The sequence below is a fragment of the Orcinus orca genome, chromosome 4, assembly GCF_937001465.1.
Source record: "Orcinus orca chromosome 4, mOrcOrc1.1, whole genome shotgun sequence".
NCBI classification, from domain to species: Eukaryota; Metazoa; Chordata; class Mammalia; order Artiodactyla; family Delphinidae; genus Orcinus; species Orcinus orca.
The window spans coordinates 90801021-90821546 of NC_064562.1; the positions used below are offsets into that span (position 1 = coordinate 90801021).

Genomic DNA, 20526 nt, shown 5'->3' on the forward strand with positions numbered 1-20526 from the left:
CTTGTTCTTTTTTTTGTTGTTGTTTTGTTTTTTTAATGTCCTTGACAGTTTTGAGGAGTATTTGGTTAGATATTTTGTAGAATTCCCCTCAATTTGGGTTTGATTTTCTCATGATGAGATTTGGTATTATGGTTTTGGGGAAGAATACCACAGAGGTGAAATGCCCTTCTCATCACATCATGTCAAAGGGTATGTGATATCAACATGACATATCAACATGATGTTTACCTTGATCTTTTGGTTAAGATAGGGTTTGCTAGGTTTGTCTACTATAAAGTTACCTTCTTCTGAATTCTGTTCTTTAGAAGTGGGTCACTAAGTCTAGTCCACGTTCAAGGGTGAGCGAGGGTTAAGCTTCACCTCCTAGAGGGTGATAAATCTACTAATATTAATTGGAATTCTATAAGGAAGATTTGTCCCTTTCCCTCCTTCTACTTTCCCCTCCCTCTGTGAGAGTATTTTAAAGCAAACCACAGATAACACACATCATTAATAAGAACGTTTTTATAGTTCTTGATACATATTGCCAAATCCCTGAAGGGTTGTAGATGTTAACTGTAGGACTAGCAATGTATGACTGAATTTTCATGGTACTTTTTTGGTGTTTTTCTTTTAGGTTAAAGTTTACATTTTTTTTTAGAAGTGAATTTTTAAAAAAATTTATTCATTTTTGGCTGCTCTGGGTCTTCACTGCGGCGCACAGACTCTTTGTTATGGCGAGCAGGCTTCTCTAGTTGCGGCACGCAGGCTCTGGAGTACACGGGCATAGTAGTTGTGGCTCGTGGGCTTAGTTGCGGTAGGGGATCTTAGTTCCCTGACCAGGGATCGAACGTGGGCCCCTTGCATGGGGAGCATGGAATCTTAACCACTGGACTGGACCACCAGGGAAGTCCCCAAAGTTTACATTTTAATTTGCATTTATTTGATTTACTTAGGGTGACCTTTTAAAATGTTTGTTAATTAGCTGTAGCACCTCTTTTGGGAATTATCTTTTCCTTGGTCTTACCTATTTTAAATATTTTTTAGAGACTTTCTTGGCTATTTTAACTCTTTTGTCTCATAGACTTAAGAGATTTATTTACCATTTTGCTTACTGGCCCTTCATTTTTTTTTTTTAATTAATTAATTAATTTATTTATTTTGGGCTGTGTTGGGTCTTCGTTTCTGTGCGAGGGCTTTCTCTAGTTGCAAGCGGGGGCCAGTCTTCGTTGCAGTGCGCAGGCCTCTCACTATCGCGGCCTCTTTTGTTGCGGAGCACAGGCTCCGGATGCACAGGCTCGGTAATTGTGGCTCACGGGCCCAGCCACTCCATGGCATGTGGGATCTTCCCAGACCAGGGCTCGAACCCGTGTCCCCTGCATTAGCAGGCAGATTCTCAGCCACTGCGCCACCAGGGAAGCCCCTGGCCCTTCATTTTTAATCATCTTCAGGGTTTTGTCTTTTATTCAGATCTCATGACCACATCATTCATAGTCCTGTTGTATTCTTTTAAAATTTTTTCCTCCTTCTGTTACATTTACCTACGTATATGATAAGGAAATTTGCTAGCTGTTGGTAAAGCAAGAAGTAAACAAGTAAGGCTATTTTAGGTAAAAGTCATGTAATGGTAGTTCCATTCCAAATTAATGTGAGAACTATTGTGGGTTAATCTAGCATAATTTAGCAATAATCTAGGATTATTTGCTTTAAAAATTCATGACTGATTCTCCCAAGCATTTTATGTTAAAAGTACTTTTAAAATATTTACTATTTTGCAGTGTGTTACAAAAAACCCATTTCAACCCATTTGAAAATTACTTTTATAATCTTGAAACCTATGTTGACATTTTATTATATTTTGGGAATTTTTGTTATCCCTAGGTATTTGTAAAATACTTTCTTTTAAAAAAGCATAATTTATTTTAAAGAAGAAACTTAGGAGATAACAGCTTCTTACAAAGATATATCCCAAACCAAATATTTACTTCTGTAAGAGGAACCAAGACGAACTTGCACACACACATACAAATGTATTAATGCTTTCCCCGCTAAATCTTTAATGGCTGGAAGACTTTTTTTTTAACTTCATGTTAGTCCTTAACACATATGACGACAACAAATAGCTCTAAAATAAAAGCTGAAGTAAAAGTGTCAAAAAAAAAATCCAGGGTTTGTGTTTATCCTTCAGTTCTTCTAGCTTGTCCTTGGAAGAAGTTAGTAAGTTAAAGCATTAAAGAAAATGAAAATACTCTCCAATTAATATTTCACATTGTCATTGGATGTTATTTCCAATTGCTCTCTTGTGATTTTAGATTATTCTGTGATTTGCAGTTCTGTTAACTTTTTAGTTAATAGTCTGATAGATATTTAAATAGAAAAATTTGTCAAAAGAGACCCTTATAAATCTGGGTTTGGAGCCATCTAGAAGAAAGGGAAGCAAATAATGTATAACAAGTTCTCAATCTTACTATGACATAATGGACTAATACTCAGTAATATAAAGAGCTCCTAAAATCAACTAGACAAAAAGAGTTTGAAAAAGAAGAAATACAGATGCCAATAAACTTGAAAAGATGTGCAGCCTCATTAGATAGAAAATAAAAGCAATGAGACATATTTTGGGGGTCTGACATTCTGGCAAAAATTTTTTTTAATGTTATAGCCATATATTATTACAGTATTAGTGATAGTAATAATGTATGTAATTACGATGCTATGCAATTCGTGATATGTACTATGTGCTATTGATAGAAATAAAATTGGTAAAGGCTTTTTGTGAATGCCCTTAGACCTAGAGATTTCATTTTTTTGTACTTAGTCCTACAAAAATATGGGCACAAAGATGTTTGTTGCAACATGATGTTAACAAAAATGTTGGAAAAGCCCTAAGTTATCTCTACTAAAGGAATGCTAAAATTGTATGTTTGTGTTTTGGAGTATTATGTAACCATTAAAAAGAATGAAGTAGAGCTTTATATATTGGAAGGTCTTCAAGACGTTTTATGTTATAAAAAAGCAAGTTGCAGAACATGTATAGTATGATCTCATAAAACCTACTAAAATGATGGGTATAAATACATATAAAAAGACCTGAAAGTATTCACACCTGGCTGTTAACTATGGTACCTCTTGGGAAAGGGAGTAGAATTGGGGAGAGGGGAATGGGAAGGTTGGCATTCGTCATTTTACTCTCTGTGCTTCTAGGGATACCACTGATACTAAATATATAACACTGGTAATGTTGCTGTTTTACAAATATTTGCTACTAAGAGTATTTGCCCTAATCAAGAACCACTTTTGAGTTTATTTCCCAAGGAATCAATCCTGTATATAATAAGCATGCAGTTCCATGGCATAATCCTAGAAAACACAGTAGTAGAACTACAGTATCTACTTTTCCACCTTTTCCAAAGTTATAAATAGGCAGTTAAGTTTGACTCCCCAAAGATGAAATAAGGTAGGTTAAACCCACCCAGCATGAGCTGGAGAGTTTAAGGTTCTATCGGCAGGTAACGAATTGGTTAACAGCACTGGAAAATTCCTTCAGCACATACAGAAACAGGATGACTCAACTGACTTATTACAGCTGAACTCTACCAGGAAAGGTTTGTTAGTTGTAGTTGAAGGAAGAAATGACCTGGATCTGAGGGATAGGGGGAATTAATTGCATTTGCCCTCCCAAGATACAGAGTGGATTATTTTACTGCTTTCCTGTGCTAAGAGTTGTTTAGGAGTGGATGGTTTGAGAGCTTTAGATGTATTTTGTCCTTTATGCTGCATAGAAAGTCATCTGTAAACTGTTGCTTAATCTACCCCCAGAGTCAGATTGCTATCACAAATATTCATTATACTGGGAAAATACTGATAAGTTAAATACTTATTATGGAAAATCTTAAAACAGAAAAAAGTAGAAATGTATAAAAGCTCTCCTGTACCTATCACTCAACTTCAATAATTATCAACTCAAGGCCAGTTTTATTTCTTCTATGCCTGTATTTACTTCCCTCTCTCCTCTCCAGGATTATTTTGAATTTAGTGCACTATTCTTATTTTTATGACTTAGTGCTTTTGTGACCAATTGGAATAAAGCTGGTTGTCTTCAAGGGTCAGACCCATGTCTTTGACATTATTTAGCATTGTTCTCACATTAGGGATATATATCGAGGAGGTGAATAACTCCTCTGAAACATGAAAAGCAAAAGCATTGTTTTAAGTTACTTTCTATCAAAAGCCTCTTCTAGGCTGATTTACCAGAATTCTGACTCAGTAACCCGGTTTTGTCTTACTCAGGATAGAGCAGCTTCTTAATGTCTTTGGACACCAAAGGATTTAAATGTGGGGTGGGATTGGGTGAGTTTTTTGCTCTAGTGCTTAGCTGGTGGTGTGCATTGACACTTGCTCTGAGGTCCGAGCCAAAAGAGGACTTTCCATTCTGTTTTTTTAAAAGTAATTTTAAAGTGGAAACTATTAACTGAAAACTGTATAGTACTTAAAACAGCTCAAGTTTACATGTAGAAAGTTCCACAGAAGCATAGCACTATTGAGCAATATCCTGTTTATAAATGCATTTTCTCATTTTACTGGAGGCTAATTAAGACCAACAGATACTTTAAATTCTAGCTGATATACATGTTCCTGGCATATATAGATACAGAGAAAATAAACATTGTCCAAAATTCAAAAATATTTATTCATTGCTATGGCTTAAGCAATGAGGGAGGTGTTTAGAGACAGAGTGATGACTAAAATAGGTTCCTGCCTCCAAGCTGTATTTTTTTTTGGGGGGGGGCGGTGGTAGTGGTGGAATCTAATTTTGTAAGTCAGATGGATTAAAAAGAGACTTAAAATACCTGTTTTACAATTTTTATGGGTGATAAAAACAAGTCTCCCTTTATAAAAGTCAGTTTGTTAGTACTTTGCATTTCTGTGTCCAGGGGCTATAGAACTGGATAGACATTGGGCATTTTAGTACTTGAATTTTATTTTAAAAAAACTTAGGACTGTATCTTTTAATTTCAACCAACATTTTAGTGGCCTGGCAAGGCATTGAGAGGGAGGAAGGACCAGTATCTGTAAGTGGACACTTGCATATGTCCACACCCAGCACAGTCTGGGCCCTTGTTTCCTTATGGACAGTTTGAAAAGACAATTGAGAAAGACTTTCAGGGGTGAACTTTATCTACATATAAGGGTAAATTATATATTTTTTCAGGGTTTTCTGTGTTGGGATGTACAGTCAGTTGTCTAACATGAAGGCTTATCAATTAAAAAAAAAAAGTGTGGACACAGAGTGGCCTCAGACAAAACTGTGAAGTAGTCAGAGTTTGTGTTTGGTATTTCCTACCTTCTGGAGAGTAAAACTCTCCAGCTTAGGTTGCCTGCAACTCCACTTCCTTCCCCTTCCAATCCCACCTGCCCTTAACTCAGGCAAGAAGATATTAGATGGGAAGTAGGATTTCCCTGACTGTTCTGCAACTAGACTTCACCTCAGTGTATCTTGGATGTTTCCCCAAATCATCACATAGAAATTTGACTCATTCTTTTTAACAGCTGTATAGGATTTCAGGTACTCATACTATTGTTTATTTAATTAGAGCTACATAAATAAACACTTAGAATTACCATTTTTTGCTCTTATAAAAAGTGTTGCAGTGACCATTCTTATACAAAAATTTTGCATGCTTATTTGGATATGGATATCTAAGTTATCTACATAAATTTTCCAATTTTCTGATAAAAGTGTTTAGATTTGCACTTCTTCCATTTTGTATTTGCTTATTGGCTCTGTTTTCCTGTGAACATGCTCTTTGCTCCTTTTTTTCTGTTAGATTGCCGTTTTCATATTGATTTTTCAGTTATCTGTAAATTAAGGAAATTAACCCTGAGATGTGTTGAAGTTTTTTTTCTTTAAAGTTCTTTGTCTTTTTATTTTACAGTATATTTTTGGCTTATAGAAACTGGATATCATTTTTGGCTGTCAAAATGATTGGTCCTTTATAGGTTCTTGGATTTATGTTCTTCTACATGTATCCCAGTGGTCTTCTTGTAGTTATACATTTGTGACTTTTTTAATTAAATTTTTTCCATATTTTAAAAGTTTTAATATATAAGTACATAGTCATTATAAGAAATGTTTAAAAATTGACAAAATGAATGGCTGTCCCCCAAATTATATTCTCTCCCCCAGAGCTAACCACTCATTAAGTTTGATGTATTTTCTTCCAGTCCTTTTGTATGCTTCATACTTTAGTTTAAAAAAATAGACAACTATTCCACCATTTCTGAATAGTTATGGTTTAAGATGGCACCTTTATCATATTCTAAATTCTAAATAGTCCATGGTTTAAAATAGCACCATTTTAGAAACACAGCTGAAGATTTTGGCTCTGATTTTTACTAAGAAATTTCAGACAGTAAACTAGGAAATTTTTCAGAGTGACAATATGTATAAAATCAAACCTTTGGATATGTAATCTCACAGAAAACTATATTTCAGATTATTACACCTGTGTCATATGTACAACACAGTAGTCCTTTGAAGTTCATGTTTTCTGGAATAAATGACTTTAATTTTCTTGTCCATAAATAACAAATAAGTAATTCTTGCTTAAAAGATTCAAATAACAAAGGAACATATATGATTCCATTTATATGAATTGTTTGTAATAGGCAAATTCATGGAGACAGAAAGCAGGTTAGTGGTTAACTAGGGCTGGGAGGAAGAGAGGGAAGTGAGGAGTGATTGCTAATGGGTATAGGTCTTGTTTTGGAGGGATGAAATGTTCTAAAATTGTGGTGATGGTTGCACAGTTCTGTGAATACACTAAATATTGATTAGTACACTTTCAGTGTCTGAACTGTATAGTATGTGATTTATCTCAAAGAAATTGTTATAAAAAATCTAAGTAAGACATGTATATAGATATAACAATAGTAAATATTTGAAGAATAACTTTTATAAATATTCCAAAAATAAATAAATAAAATAAAACAGCACCTTTACACATTATACATTCTGCTAAAATCATGGCGTCCGTTTGTCAGCATTCTTTTCTGATCCATTGCTCTAGTTGACTATTTCTGTGTGTGGCCTCATTAAAAAAAATCACTCATACATCTAGAATTTGTTTTGGTATAAGGAATGAGGGTAAGGAGTCAGCTTTCCCCAATACCATTTATGGAATAACTTGTCTTCCCCCCCAGTGATTTGATGTGCTGTCCTCAACCTATAAATTCCTATAATGGACGTCATCATCACTGACCTATTGAAGGAGCATTTTGACTAGGCTCCCTATGTTGTCTTTAGCTTCTTTACTGTCAGTTTTCCATAGTGCAACCAAAGTGATCTTTTAAAAACACACAGGCATTAAACCTTATGGACTTCACATTGATCTTTGGATGAAGCCCTAATCTTGAACATCGCCTGGAAAGCTGTGTGTGGCCTGGCCCATTGACCTCTCTGGTCTCATTTCAGACCACTCATCTTCTTGTCTGGATTGCTGTCTGAATTCCAGCACGTCACGGCTTGCTTTCAGTTCCTTCATCAGGTTATACTCTTACTCACTACAGGGTCTTGCACTGCTCTTTACTTTGTGTCTAGAATGCCTCCAGCCCTAGATCCCCATACCTTCCACTTCCACCTTACCCTATTGTATTCCAGTGCATCCTTCCACTTTCAACTCAGCATTAACTTCTTTAGTAAAATCTTCCTAACTCCCTAGATAAGTTTAGAACGTGTATATACTCTATAGGCAACTTTTATCTTTTTTTTTTAAAAGTAAGAGCTTTATTGAGATATTCACATACCACACAGTGCACCGTTTAAAGTGTACAGTGGTTTTTAGTACATTCATGGAGTTGTGTGACCATCACCATAATCAATTTTAGAACATTTTCTTCACTCGAGAGGAAAGCCTGTACCAATTAAGCAGTCACTCCCCATTTCTCCTCAAGCCCCTCAGTCCTGGACAACCACAATGATTTTTTTTTTATTGTGATAAAACATACATAAATTTCACCTTTTTAACCATTTTTTGAAGTCTGTAATTTAGTGGCATTATATTCACAGCATTGTACAACTATCTCCACTATCTGTTTCTAAAACTTTATCACACCAAACTCTTAAGTTATTACTTATTAAGCAATAACTCCCCATTCTGCTCTCCTCCAGGTCCTGGCAACCACAATTCTACTTTGTCTATATGAATTTGCCTATTCTAGATATTTCATATAAGTGGGATCATATGAGTCCTTTTGTGTCTACTTATTTCACTTAGCATAATGTTTTCAAGGCTCACCTGTGTATCAGAACTTCATTAATTTTTATGACTGAATAATATTCCATTGTATATATATACTGCATTTTGTTTATCCATTCATCAGTTAATGGACATGTGAGTTGTTCCTACTTTTTGGCTGTTATGAATAATGCTGTTATGAACACTTAGCATACAAGTATCTGTTTGAGTCCCTGTTTTCAAATCTTTGGAGACAAATAGCTAGAAGTGGAATTGTTGGGTCATTGATAATTCTTATGCTTAACTTCAGGACCCATCAAACTGTTTTCCTGAAAGGCCATTTAGGAGGTTTCTAATTTCTCCACATTATTCATTTCCTTTTTTAAGATTAAAGCCAAAAATAAATAAATAAGTAAATAAAATTAAAGTCACCCTAATAGGTGTGAAGTGATATCTCATTGTGTTTTGTTTTGTTTTAAATTATTTATTGATGGCTGTGTTGGGTCTTCGTTGGCTGTCCACGGGCTTTCTCTAGTTGCGGCGAGTGGGGTCTACTACTGTTCGTTGCAGTGCGCGGGCTTCAGTAGTTGTGGTGCATGAGCTCAGTAGTTGGGGCTCGCGGGCTCTAGAGCGCAGGCTCAGTAGTTGTGGCACACGGGCTTAGTTGCTCTGCGGCATGTGGGATCTTCCTGGAACAGGGCTTGAACCCGTGTCCCCTGCATTGGCAGGCGGATTCTTAACCACTGCGCCACCAGGGAAGCCCTGCATTGTGTCTTCATTGCTGCACGTGGGCTTTCTCTAGTTTTGGCGAGTAGGGGCTACTCTTCGATGTGGTGCGCAGGCTTCTTATTGCGGTGGCTTGTTGTTGTGGATCACGGGCTCTAGGTGCGTGGGCGTCAGTAGTTGTGTTACACGGGCTCAGTAGTTGTGGCTCGCAGGCTCTAGAGCACAGGCTCAGTAGTTGTAGCACACGGGCTTACTTGCTCCATGGCATGTGGGATCTTCCTGGACCAGGGCTCGAACCCGTGTCCCCTGCATTGGCAGGTGGATTCTCAACCACTGCACCACCAGGGAAGCCCCCTTTGTCCATTTTTAAATTGAGTTGCTTTTGTTATTGAGTTAGAGGGGTTCTTTATGTAGTCTGGATATTAAGCCATTGTCAGATATATGATTTGCAAATATTTTCTCTCATTCTGTGTGTTGTTTTTTCCAGTCTTTTGGTCCATTTATCGTTTATAACATTTACAAGTTTGCATTTATAATTTTTAAAATATTTAGATTAATATCTGTCTCCACTATTAGAATGTGAACACCCTTAGGGTAAAGACTGTATCAGTTTTTGCTCACTTTTATATTGCTAATGCCTAGCACAGGTGCTAAATATTTTTTGAATGAATGAAGGTCTTTTAAGTTAATTTACGAGTTCCATTGATTGCCTATTCCATCTTAAATATCTGTAGTACTCCATCTTGTTACTCTTATTTTTCAAAATCTTCCCAGCTATTTCCTGGCTTTTATCATGTTCATTCATGTAAATTCATGCCCCTCCTGCCCCCCACATTGGTATCATTTTAGATAACTCATTTTTTTCTTTTAGAGGGCTTTCTTGGTAGGATAAAGACTGCAAAGTTGCCATAGTCAGCTTAGGCTGTTATAGTAAAATAGCACAGACTGAGCGGTCCCCAACCTTTTTGCACCAGGGACCAATTTCAGGGAAGATAATTTTTGCATGGGGGGGTGGGGAGGGATGGTTCAGGTGGTAATGTGAGCCATGGGGAGCGGCAGATGAAGCTTAGCTCACTCACCAGCCACTCACCTCCTGCCATGTGGCCTGGTTCCTAACAGGGCGTGGACCAATAGCCATCCCGGGGGTTGGGGACCTCTGGCTTAAACAACAAACATTTATTTCTCACAGTTCTGGATTCTGGGAGGCCCGTGATCAAGGTGTTGGCAGATTCAGTGTCTGGTGAGGAATCTCTTCCTACTTTGTAGATGGATGCCTTCTTGCTGTATCTTCACATGTTAAAGAGAGAGAGATATCAGTCTCTTCTTTAAGGGCACTAATCACATTTATAAGGGCTCCACTCTCATGACCTCATTACCTCCCAAAGGCCCTGCCTCCAAATACCATCCCCTTGGGGATTAAGGCTTCAACATACGAATTTTAGTGGGGACACATTCAGTCCATAGCAGTACTGGGGCTAACGAAGTTTAAGGATTTGGTAATTAAGCAGAGTAGGACTCTAGTATCATCAGCTTCACAGATGGGGCCAGTATAGAGTATCTGAAGACATTTGCATTTACAGGAAATCAGTTTGATGGTAAAGTGGTAGCCAATCATTTGTATAGATTCATAATTCATATAAGATTAGTAATAAATTCGTAGATTTAAGTCATTAATAAATATGAACTATACTTAATTTAAGAAAACTATTATGAATCTATACATACATGAATTCTTTATAGTTCAAGAGAAAGAGTAATTCTGAATAGTAGTCTTATGATATTTTTTCCTTCCTCCTAGATTTAAACAGTCAAGTTAAATCAAGCTGGGTAATCATGGCAGAAGGTGGATTCGATCCCTGTGAATGTGTTTGCTCTCATGAACATGCGATGAGAAGGCTGATCAATCTGGTGAGATGAACAGAACAGTCCTATTCAGAACTCAGCTGTACCGCTCTGTCTTGTTTTTGGGAGCATGTTGTTTATTGGAAGATTTTCATCTGATGGGCACTAAAAATTATTTCATAATTGAAATTCCACAGTGGTTTAAGTCATAATGGTTAAAATGCTTGCCAGCAGTTCTTTTGTTAGAGATAAAAACAGATTGCTGTCTTTATTTATGGTAGATGTTTGTTGGCGAAATTCACCATCATGGGTGGGAAACACATTTGTGTAGAGGCTTTTCTGTTCCGTATTTTTTTTTTTTGGCCACACCATGTGGCACGTGGGATCTTAGTTCCCTGACCAGGGATCGAACCGACGCTCCCTGCGTTGAAGCGCGGAGTCTTAACCACTGGACCACCAGGGAGGTCCTCTGTTCTGTATTAATGCATATGATTTTTGGCTATACGGAGCTTGTTTACCTGATAAACTGCTATGAAGTCACACTTCCTCTTATGATATAGTTCAAATCCTACTCCAACAAATGGCATGACAATAAAAATCTCTATATAGCTTATTTCCAGATCCAAATCAATTATTTGACAGAGGCAGGTTTCTGAACAACAGGCTTTGAGTGTAGTGAGATTTCAACTGTAGGTTTTTATAGACTTTTTATTTATTTATTTATTTTTTTTGCTGTACGTGGGCCTCTCACTGTTGTGGCCTCTCTCGTTGCGGAGCCCAGGCTCTGGACGCACAGGCTCAGTGGCCATGGCTCATGGGCCTAGCCGCTCCACGGCATGTGGGATCTTCCCGGACCAGGGAACGAACCCGTGTCCCCTGCATCGGCAGGCAGTCTCTCAGCCACTGCGCCACCAGGGAAGCTCCTTTATAGACTTTTAAAGCTTAAATACAGGGCTGTTTATGTACTGTACTTTATACTTTTTATATACAAAGGAAACATTTGACCATTATTAACAATAAAGTACAATTGACCCTTGAACAGCATAGGTTTGAACTCTCAGGGTCCACTTACATGCGGATTTTTTTTCAATAGTAAATACTGCAGTACTACACCATCTGCAGTTAGTTGAATGCAAGGATGTAGAACTGCATATTTGGAGGAATTGCGTTTATTGAGGGCTGACTATAAGTTACATGCGGATTTTCAACTGTATGGCGGGTTAGCGTCCCTAACCCCTTCGTTGTTCAAGGGTCAACTGTATATTATTATTATGTTATACATTATAACAACATTTTGCTGTTTTAAAATACTCTTGTACCGGGGTATATTATTATAGGCCAGTTAATAAAGGCAGGTACAAACATTTGCTGGAATACTTGAATAAGCAAGTTTTCTGCTCACTCATTGTCTGTGTACAGTGATCAGAAGTACATTGATTGTGAATGATGTTCCTTCGAGAATTAGCATATACTAGGACTTACGATCCTTAAGAATGCCTTAGAGGGATAGAAACAAACTAAGAACTTATAAATTAAATCAGACTCTTGTGAGTATAGAAATAAAATGGCAATGTCATATCTCTGGTAATTGATGTAAAAATAGATTAATCTGAGAAGAGTTTAAAAAATATTTTCTCCTGTTTATGAAGTTTGAGCTGATAGTTTTTAATGTCTTATTTCAATCAAACATAAGGCAATTTTTTTTCAAATTACTCTGATATTAGGAACAAAAAATAGACTTGTAATTTAATTGTAGTAAAATTTCCCAGTAGATTAGTTTTTAATAAGGGCTACTACCTCTTTTTATTTCTTAGTATAGTATTTTTTATTTTTAACATGCTTTATTCTATTAGCTTTGCTGCTTTTTAAGAGATGACTAAAACTAAGCCCTACTTTTTTAGGATTCCCTGTACACTTTACTTTAGTAGATTGTCAAGGAAGCCATGTTTAGCTTTTTCTTTCTTTTTCTAATGGGCACACTAATTCATGCTTGATGGGACGTTACTTATAGCATTCTTGGTTTGAAATACTTCGTAATTGTGTGAAAATAGATTTTAGATTTTTACAGATCTTTTAAAAGTCCACATTTTTTAGTGTAGGGTGGATATTTTCACACAATATAAATTACTGATGATGATCCCCTTATGTATAACATGCTCATAGCAGTATTGAAGATTCCAGAGGGAGGAGAAACTCATATGATTCATTAAGGAAACTTGCTGGCAAAGTTTGATAGATGTTTGTTTGAATTGAATTGTGCTTTTTAATTTTTATTTCATGTGTATTTCTTCTTCTTTTATTTAAATTCAGAATCAAGCAGCATTTTTGGATCCTATCTACATTGTTGATATTTAAGTGGTTTCTAAACATTTTTCCTAAGAAGTATCGTTAGAAATATGGTCTCTAAATTCAGAAATTCAAAGATTTATGAATAATACTATTTATTGTAGCATTATTTATAGTAATAAAAAGTTATAAGCAACCTTAATGTTGACTAGTAGGACAGTGGTTATATCATGGAAATTCATATGGTAAAATCTTGTTTACAATAGTTGTCTTTGAAAAATATTTTAAAACAAGGGAGATGTGTGTGTTATATGAAATGAAAAAAAAAAGATGTACAAATGGCGTTTAGTAGATCTTGCGTTTGTGTACACATACACATACACCCACACACCCACCCATTTCATGTACATGTGTGCATAGGAAGAAAGACTAGAAGAGAGTACACCGAAATGTTAAAAGTGGTTATCTCTGGATTCTGGAATATGGGCTGAGACTTCTCTTTTATACTTTCTTGTATTTTCTGTGATAATAAATCTTATAATCAGAAAAAGGTTATCTAACAAAAACTGTCAGTATTTTCATTTAAACGTCGTTGTATTCTTTTGTAATATGTCAATACTAGACTTTTCTACCTCTCATGCATCCATTATCTTCTACTCATAATTTATAGGACCTTTTTTCCCCAGTATCTGTTATCTTATTACCCTGTGGAACTCTAAGTCTACAGCCTATATTTTATTTTATTTATTTATTTATTTAAATTTATTTTATTTATTTATTTATTTATGGCTGCGTTGGGTCTTTTGTTGCTGCGCGCGGGCTTTCTCTAGTTGCGGTAAGCGGGGGCTACTCTTCGTTGAGGTGCGCGGGCTTCTCATTACGGTGGCTTCTCTTGTTGCGGAGCACGGGTTCTAGGTGCACAGGCTTCAGTAGTTGTAGCATGCAGGCTCAGTAGTTGTGGTTCATGGGCTCTAGAGCACAGGCTCAGTAGTTGTGGCACATGGGCTTAGTTGCTCCGCAGCATGTGGGATCTTCCTGGACCAGGGCTCGAACCCGTGTCCCGTGCATTGGCAGGCGGATTCTTAACCACTGCACCACCAGGGAAGCCCCAGCCTATGTTTTAAAAGCAATTTATCTGAGGGTATAATTTTTCTATATTAGTTATAACTACCAGAATTTAGATGTCTGCATGCTTAGGGAGCTCATAGATACAATAATACTGTGTTATAGTATGATAACAGTGCAGAGATTTATTCTCATTTTTTTAAAAATGGACATCTAATTCATCTTTGTAATAGTGTACCATGTCATTAATTTCCAGTTCTAATTTGGAATTTTTATTATTTTTGACCTTATGTAATAAAATCGGATTTTCTTGTGTATGATGGATATTTTTACACAATATAAATTACTGGTGGATGATCCCCTTATGTATAACATGCTGATAGCAGTATTGAAGATTCCAGAGGGAATAGAAACTCATTTGGGGAAACTTGAGGATTTTAATGATTTTTTTATGGTTAGTTCATTAGTTGTATGTTGGGTTGCAATTTTTGTTTTGTCTGTTCTGTGGAAATAGATGGGCTTTGCCAAGGGATATATTCAGCTTAGAAGCAGTTAAGATTTTACCATTAGTTCCTTTCCATTTTAATAAAGTTCTGTCCATTCACAATTTAAAACTAGTTTATTTTCCTGATTTAGTAATGATTTCAGTTAAGGTTCTTCACTATAAGTAATAGTTTTAGGTGATTTAAGCAGAAAAGGACATATTAAAAAAATATTATGTGGCTCACATTGGATAACCTGGCATGGAAAATGAATAGGATCAAAGGGAATGTATATGCCAAAACGAGCCCGTGCTCCAAAACAGCCCAGCCAAAAAGCGGCTGCTCCTGAATTCCAGACTTTTGTGTATCCAACTGTTGATGCAACATCTCCATTTGGACAAATAGTAGACATTTTGTACTTGATGTGTGCATAACTGAACTTTTCTTGTCCCCAACCTTATACTTCTGTCTTCTCTATTTTTTTTTTTTTTCTTTTGGCCACTCCATGAGGCTTAGTTCCCCGACCAGGGCTTGAACCCGGGCCACGGCAGTGAAGGCACCGAGTCCTAATCACTGGACCGCCAGGGAGTTCCCTGTCTTCTCTATTCACTCCATTATTCTGGTTGCTCAGGCAACAGCTTTTGTGTCATCTTTTACTCTGTTCTTTCAACCCCATGGCTAATACAGAACCAAATCCCTTTGGCTCAACCTTAAAAATATATGTCCAGAATCCAGCCATTTCTCACACCTCCAGTGAAACACCCTGGTCTAACCTACCATCATCTCTTGCCTAGGTTATTGAAATTAGCCTCCTTGTTGGTCTCCTTGCTTCTACCCTCTTGCCATCTCCATTTTCTTCAACTTTAGTCTCACTACAGGAGTTGAAATGATCTATTTCCGATAAGTCAGGTAATGTTCCTCCTTTCCTCAAAATTCTGCAGTAGTTCCCCATGACACTCATAGTGGAAAAAAAACAAAATTTATGTGGCCCTATGTGATCTGTCCCCCTTCACTCCCCTGGTTCCCGTTTGCTCACTTTGTTCTACTGTTTCTGGCTGCCTTGCCATTCCTGAAAATACAGGTCACATACAAAGGATCAAGTGTCTAAATGGCTTTTAGACTTTTCAGTAGCAAAACTGGAAGGCATTAGCACAGTGACTTTAAATTCTGAATGGAAATTATTACCAATCCATCATTCTATATCCAACCAAACTATCAAATAGGAGGAGAGTCTTCAAAATTTTTACCTCAGGTACCTTTTCTTAGCTGGTTACTAGAGGATGAACTGTTTTTCACCAAGATGTAGGCATAAACCAAGAAAGAAGAGATTTCGAGTGTAGAAAGCAGTAGATCCAGCATATGAGAGGCAAAAGTAATTTCCAAGGTGATGGTGAATGGAGATCCCAGGATAATGGTGAAGGGACATTCCAGGGTTATAGCTACCCACATGCTTTCTTGATAAAGGAAGCTGTTTGTATACCCTAACTGCTCACCCAGCCTAGTCCTTCATTAATAAATATGAACAGAAAAACAAGCAAAGAGTTGAAGAAAATAAAAGGACTACAATGTGGTCGCAGGTACAGCTACATTAGAAGACAAGATGAAATAGTTAGATCCTTCTAATATGAAAAGTCATTATGAATGTATAGCTATAAATGCAGACCCATACAAGTATGTTATGCTGTTCTTAAGTACCACCAGCAACATGATTTTTTGAAATGGTAAAGTTTCAAAGTCACCAAATTCTTGGTAGAGTCATAAACAAAACTAAGTATAGTCTTCCCTTGATTTAAATGTGAAAGTCCAGTTAAATTCCTCGATAATTCTGTGTCGAGTATAACCATCCAAAAAATACTTTGTGTTTTTCTTTGAAATGGAATTAGATTATATTATAGGCTCAAGTTTTTCACTTAGTGCATGTGTGGCAGGACCTTTGAAAGTTAGGGGGGATACAAGCCAGTCACAACAACCAAAGAACTGCCTCTCAGATATCCGTATGCCCTAGTAGTGACACATTTGAGAACCTTTGAATAGGGGGGAGAATTAGGGTTTATTTAAAAAAAAAAAAGAAAAAAAAAAAGAAAAAGGAAAACCAAGTAAGCTGAAGGCAGGCAGGAAGAAAGAAGAGAAGCATAGTTAATAGAAAGCATAAAGTAAAATGTTATGTGTGAGTGGATTATACTTATTAATAGAGACAGGTTGGAGTTTTTAAATGCTGTTATTTATCAAGGGAGACAGAGACTGAAAACAGAATCTCATAGATAAGTGATAAAAGGAGCAGGGGTGTAGGGGAAGCTGTCCCAAAAGAATGTGATACTCTTAATCTCAGACAAAATTAATTCAAAGCCAAAACAGTTGAACACAGGAATACTACTGACAAAAGAGAGAATCCATCACGTCTGGGACAAACTGTTTATGTCCCAAACAACAGAGAATGCAAAAACAATTAGAAATAAAAGAAGAAACATATTTTAGAAGTATCTGAGAAATGTTAGTGAAAGCCATAGAGATGCCTTTGCAGGTTAAGGTTAGAGTATGTGTAGGTCAGGATAATGTTTGTAAATGCATAGAAGAGGTTCCAAGGAATATATCTCAGATTCGTAACAGTGGTTATATTGGGGAGAGTTTGAAGGGAATGTAGGCACTATTTTAAACCCACAGAAATCCTCTGATGTCGATCCTCCTTTTACAAATGAGGACACTGAGGTTTTCCCAGGTATTGGAGCCGGCCAGGGAGTGGCAGAGGCACATTCGAGCTTGGCATTAGCTCCAGGCCCTGTGCTGTTTCTTCGGTACCATGATCTGCTCTGCTTCCTGTCGGTTTCCTTCAGGTACCTTAAAAAAAGCACTATATTTGCAGTCAAGGAGGCAGTAGAGGGATAGGAGAAAACTGTGGGAGAGACTCTTCACTGTATTTTTACCTTTTAAAACTATGAGAGTACATTACCTATTCAAATATTAACTTAAAAATAAAACTTTGTAAGCATCTTCAGAGGTATTATAAGCAGGACAGTTCTATAGAAAAACTAGTAATCACAGACTCTTTCCACTGAAGAATAAAATTTTTGAATGCACTGTTACATGATTTGCAAAGAAAATATATTCTACCATGTTTAGCTTTTTAATAATTTTAATAAGACTGTATTCTCATCTTACCTTTGTTGATTTCTAAATTGGTACAATTTTTTCTCATGTTAAAAATTTGTATGCCTTCTAAGGCTAAATGGACATAAACAGCAATTCAAACTCTTTACTATTGCTTCACCAGTTCTATGTACATTTTGATTATTTAACTGCTAAGCTGTACCAGTACAAAGAATATAAATCTGATTTTCATGCATTTTATTGTATTGGGTTGACCAAAAAGTGCCTTTGGTTTTTAAGTAAAAATAAGAGACACGTTTTTCATTTTCACCAAGAACTTTATTGAACAATGTAGTCACCCTTTTGTTCCACTACCTTCTGTCATTTTTCAGCCAACTTCATACTTCCATCTTCCCAAAACTATTTTTTTTTATAAATTTATTTATTTATTTTTGGCTGTGTTGGGTCTTCATTGCTGTGCGCAGGCTTTCTCTAGTTGCAGCGAGTGGGGGTTACTCTTCATTGCGGTGCACAGGCTTCTCATTGCGGTGGCTTCTCCTGTTGCGGAGCACGGGCTCTAGGCGTGTGGGCTTCAGTCGTTGTGGCGCGTGGGCTCAGTAGTTGTGGCTCGCAGGCTTAGTTGCTCCATGGCATGTGGAATCTTCCTGGACCAGGGCTTGAACCCACGTCCCCTGCATTGGCAGGCGGATTCTTAACTACTGCGCCACCAGGGAAGTCCTTTCCAAAACATCTTATCTTTTTGAGCAAAGAACTGTTCCAGGTTCCTTTTACGGTCTTCCAGGGAATGGAAATTTTTTTCTATTAAGAGAATTTTGTAAAGACTGAAATAAATGGAAATTTGAAGGTTCAATATCTGGTGAATATGGCAGATGAATCAGAACTTCCCAGCCAAGCTGTAACAATTTTTGCCTGGTCATCAAAGAAACATGTGGTCTTGTGTTATCCTGATACAATATTATGCATTTTCTGTTGACTAATTCTGGATGCTTTTCATCAAGTGCTGCTTTCAGTTGGTCTAATTTGGAGCACTAGTTGTTGGAATTAATTGTTTGATTTTCCGGAAGGAGCTTATAATAGAGGACTCCCTTGCAATCCCACCATATACACAATCCAGCCTTCTTTGGATGATAACCGGCCTTTGGTGTGGTTGGTGGTGGTTCATTTCACTTGCCCCACCATCTCTTCCGTTCCACATTATTGTACATTATCCACTTTTCCTCACCCATCACAATTTGTTTTAAAAACAGAACGTTTTCATTTCGTTTCAAATGCAGAAATATGGTCAAGAAGGTTTTTTTCTGCTTGACTTAACGCAGACCCCAAACATCAAAGCGATTAACATAACCAAGCTGGTGCAGATGATTTTCAGTGCTTGATTTGGATATTTTGAGTATGTCGGCTATCTCCTGCGTGGTATAACGTTGATTGTTCTCAATTAATGTTTCAATTTGATCACTATCAACTTCAACTGGTCTACCCGACCGTGGAGCATCGTCCAGTGAGAAATCTCCAGCGCGAAACTTCACAAACCATTTTTGACATGTTTGATCAGTCACAGCACCTTCTCCATACACTGCACAAAATCTTTTTTTGCATTTCAGTCGTTTTTACCTTTCTTGAAATAATAAAGCATAATATGCCGAAACTGTTGCTTTTTTTCTTCCATCTTCAGTATTAAAATGGCTACACAGAAGTTCACCAGTTCTGATAAGTCTTTTTTTAAATGCACGCTGATATGAGAGCTGTCACATACAATCTAAAAAAGTTGTTTCGAATGAAGTTAAAGACAACTAAGTGCTACTAGAGCCATCTTAACGGAAAAGAACGAACGTTTTGGCCAACCCAATATATCTGCAATATGGACTTTTAAAGCAAATGACTGTATCACTGTATTCTTACAGGAGTGTTTTAAATGATACCTTATAAACAGTGTTTCAGTTCAAGGTTGGTAAGACTGCAGTACAAAGAATGCCCATTTTGGGGTGCTCATGACAAGTAAAGCTTTACTTATTCTATTGGCATGTTTCCTTCCTATGATTTAATTACACCCTTGGGTTACACAGGTATTAGACTGTTTTTAATGCAGTTGTATTTTGCCAGGTAAGTGTTTTGCCAGGATTTGTTTGCCAGGTTCTGTTTGTCTCAGGAATGTTCAGAAACATTAAAAAATGGAGGCATTATCTGACATTACAGGCATTTTTCTAACCTAATCTAATACTCTAATTAGAACTTTAATGTTTTACTCATTAAATACTGGCTAAGAAGACTTAAAGAGGTGGATAAGAATATACAGTGAGTCCCTTTCAATTAAAATCGGATATCTTGGGAGACTTCCGGGAAGATGGTGGAAGAGTAAGACGCAGAGATCACCTTCCTCCCCACAGATACACCAGAAATACATCTACACGTGGAACAGCTCCTACAGAACACCTACTGAATGCTGGCAGAAGACCTCAGACCTCCCAAAAGGCAAGAAACCCCCCACGTAACTGGGTAGGGCAAAAGAAAAAAGAATAAACAGAGACGGAAGGATAGGGACGGGTCCTGGCACCAGCGGGAGGGAGCTGTGAAGGAGGAAAAGTGTCCACACACTAGGAAGCCCCTTCGCGGGCGGAGACTGCGGGTGGCGGAGCAGGGTAGCTTCGGAGCCGCGGAGGAGAGCACAGCAACAGGGGTGCGGAGGGCAAAGCGGAGAGATTCCAGCACAGAGGATCAGGGCCGACCAGCACTCAGCAGCCAAGAGGCTTGTCTGCTCACCCGCCGGGGCGGGCGGGGCTGGGAGCTGAGGCTCGGGCTTCAGTCGG

The 20526-nt window shown here is 37.4% G+C and overlaps 1 protein-coding gene across 1 annotated transcript in view; it reads left to right on the forward strand.

Annotated features, from left to right (window-relative positions):
* Positions 1 to 20526, forward strand: part of SMIM14 (small integral membrane protein 14) — a 71567-nt gene that overhangs the window by 15401 nt on the left and 35640 nt on the right. Inside the window, exon 2 of the mRNA XM_004266247.4 lies at positions 10741 to 10850. Within this exon, the coding sequence (XP_004266295.1) occupies positions 10776 to 10850 (75 nt within the window). The 5' untranslated portion in view covers positions 10741 to 10775. The remainder of the gene's footprint in view (positions 1 to 10740; positions 10851 to 20526) is intronic.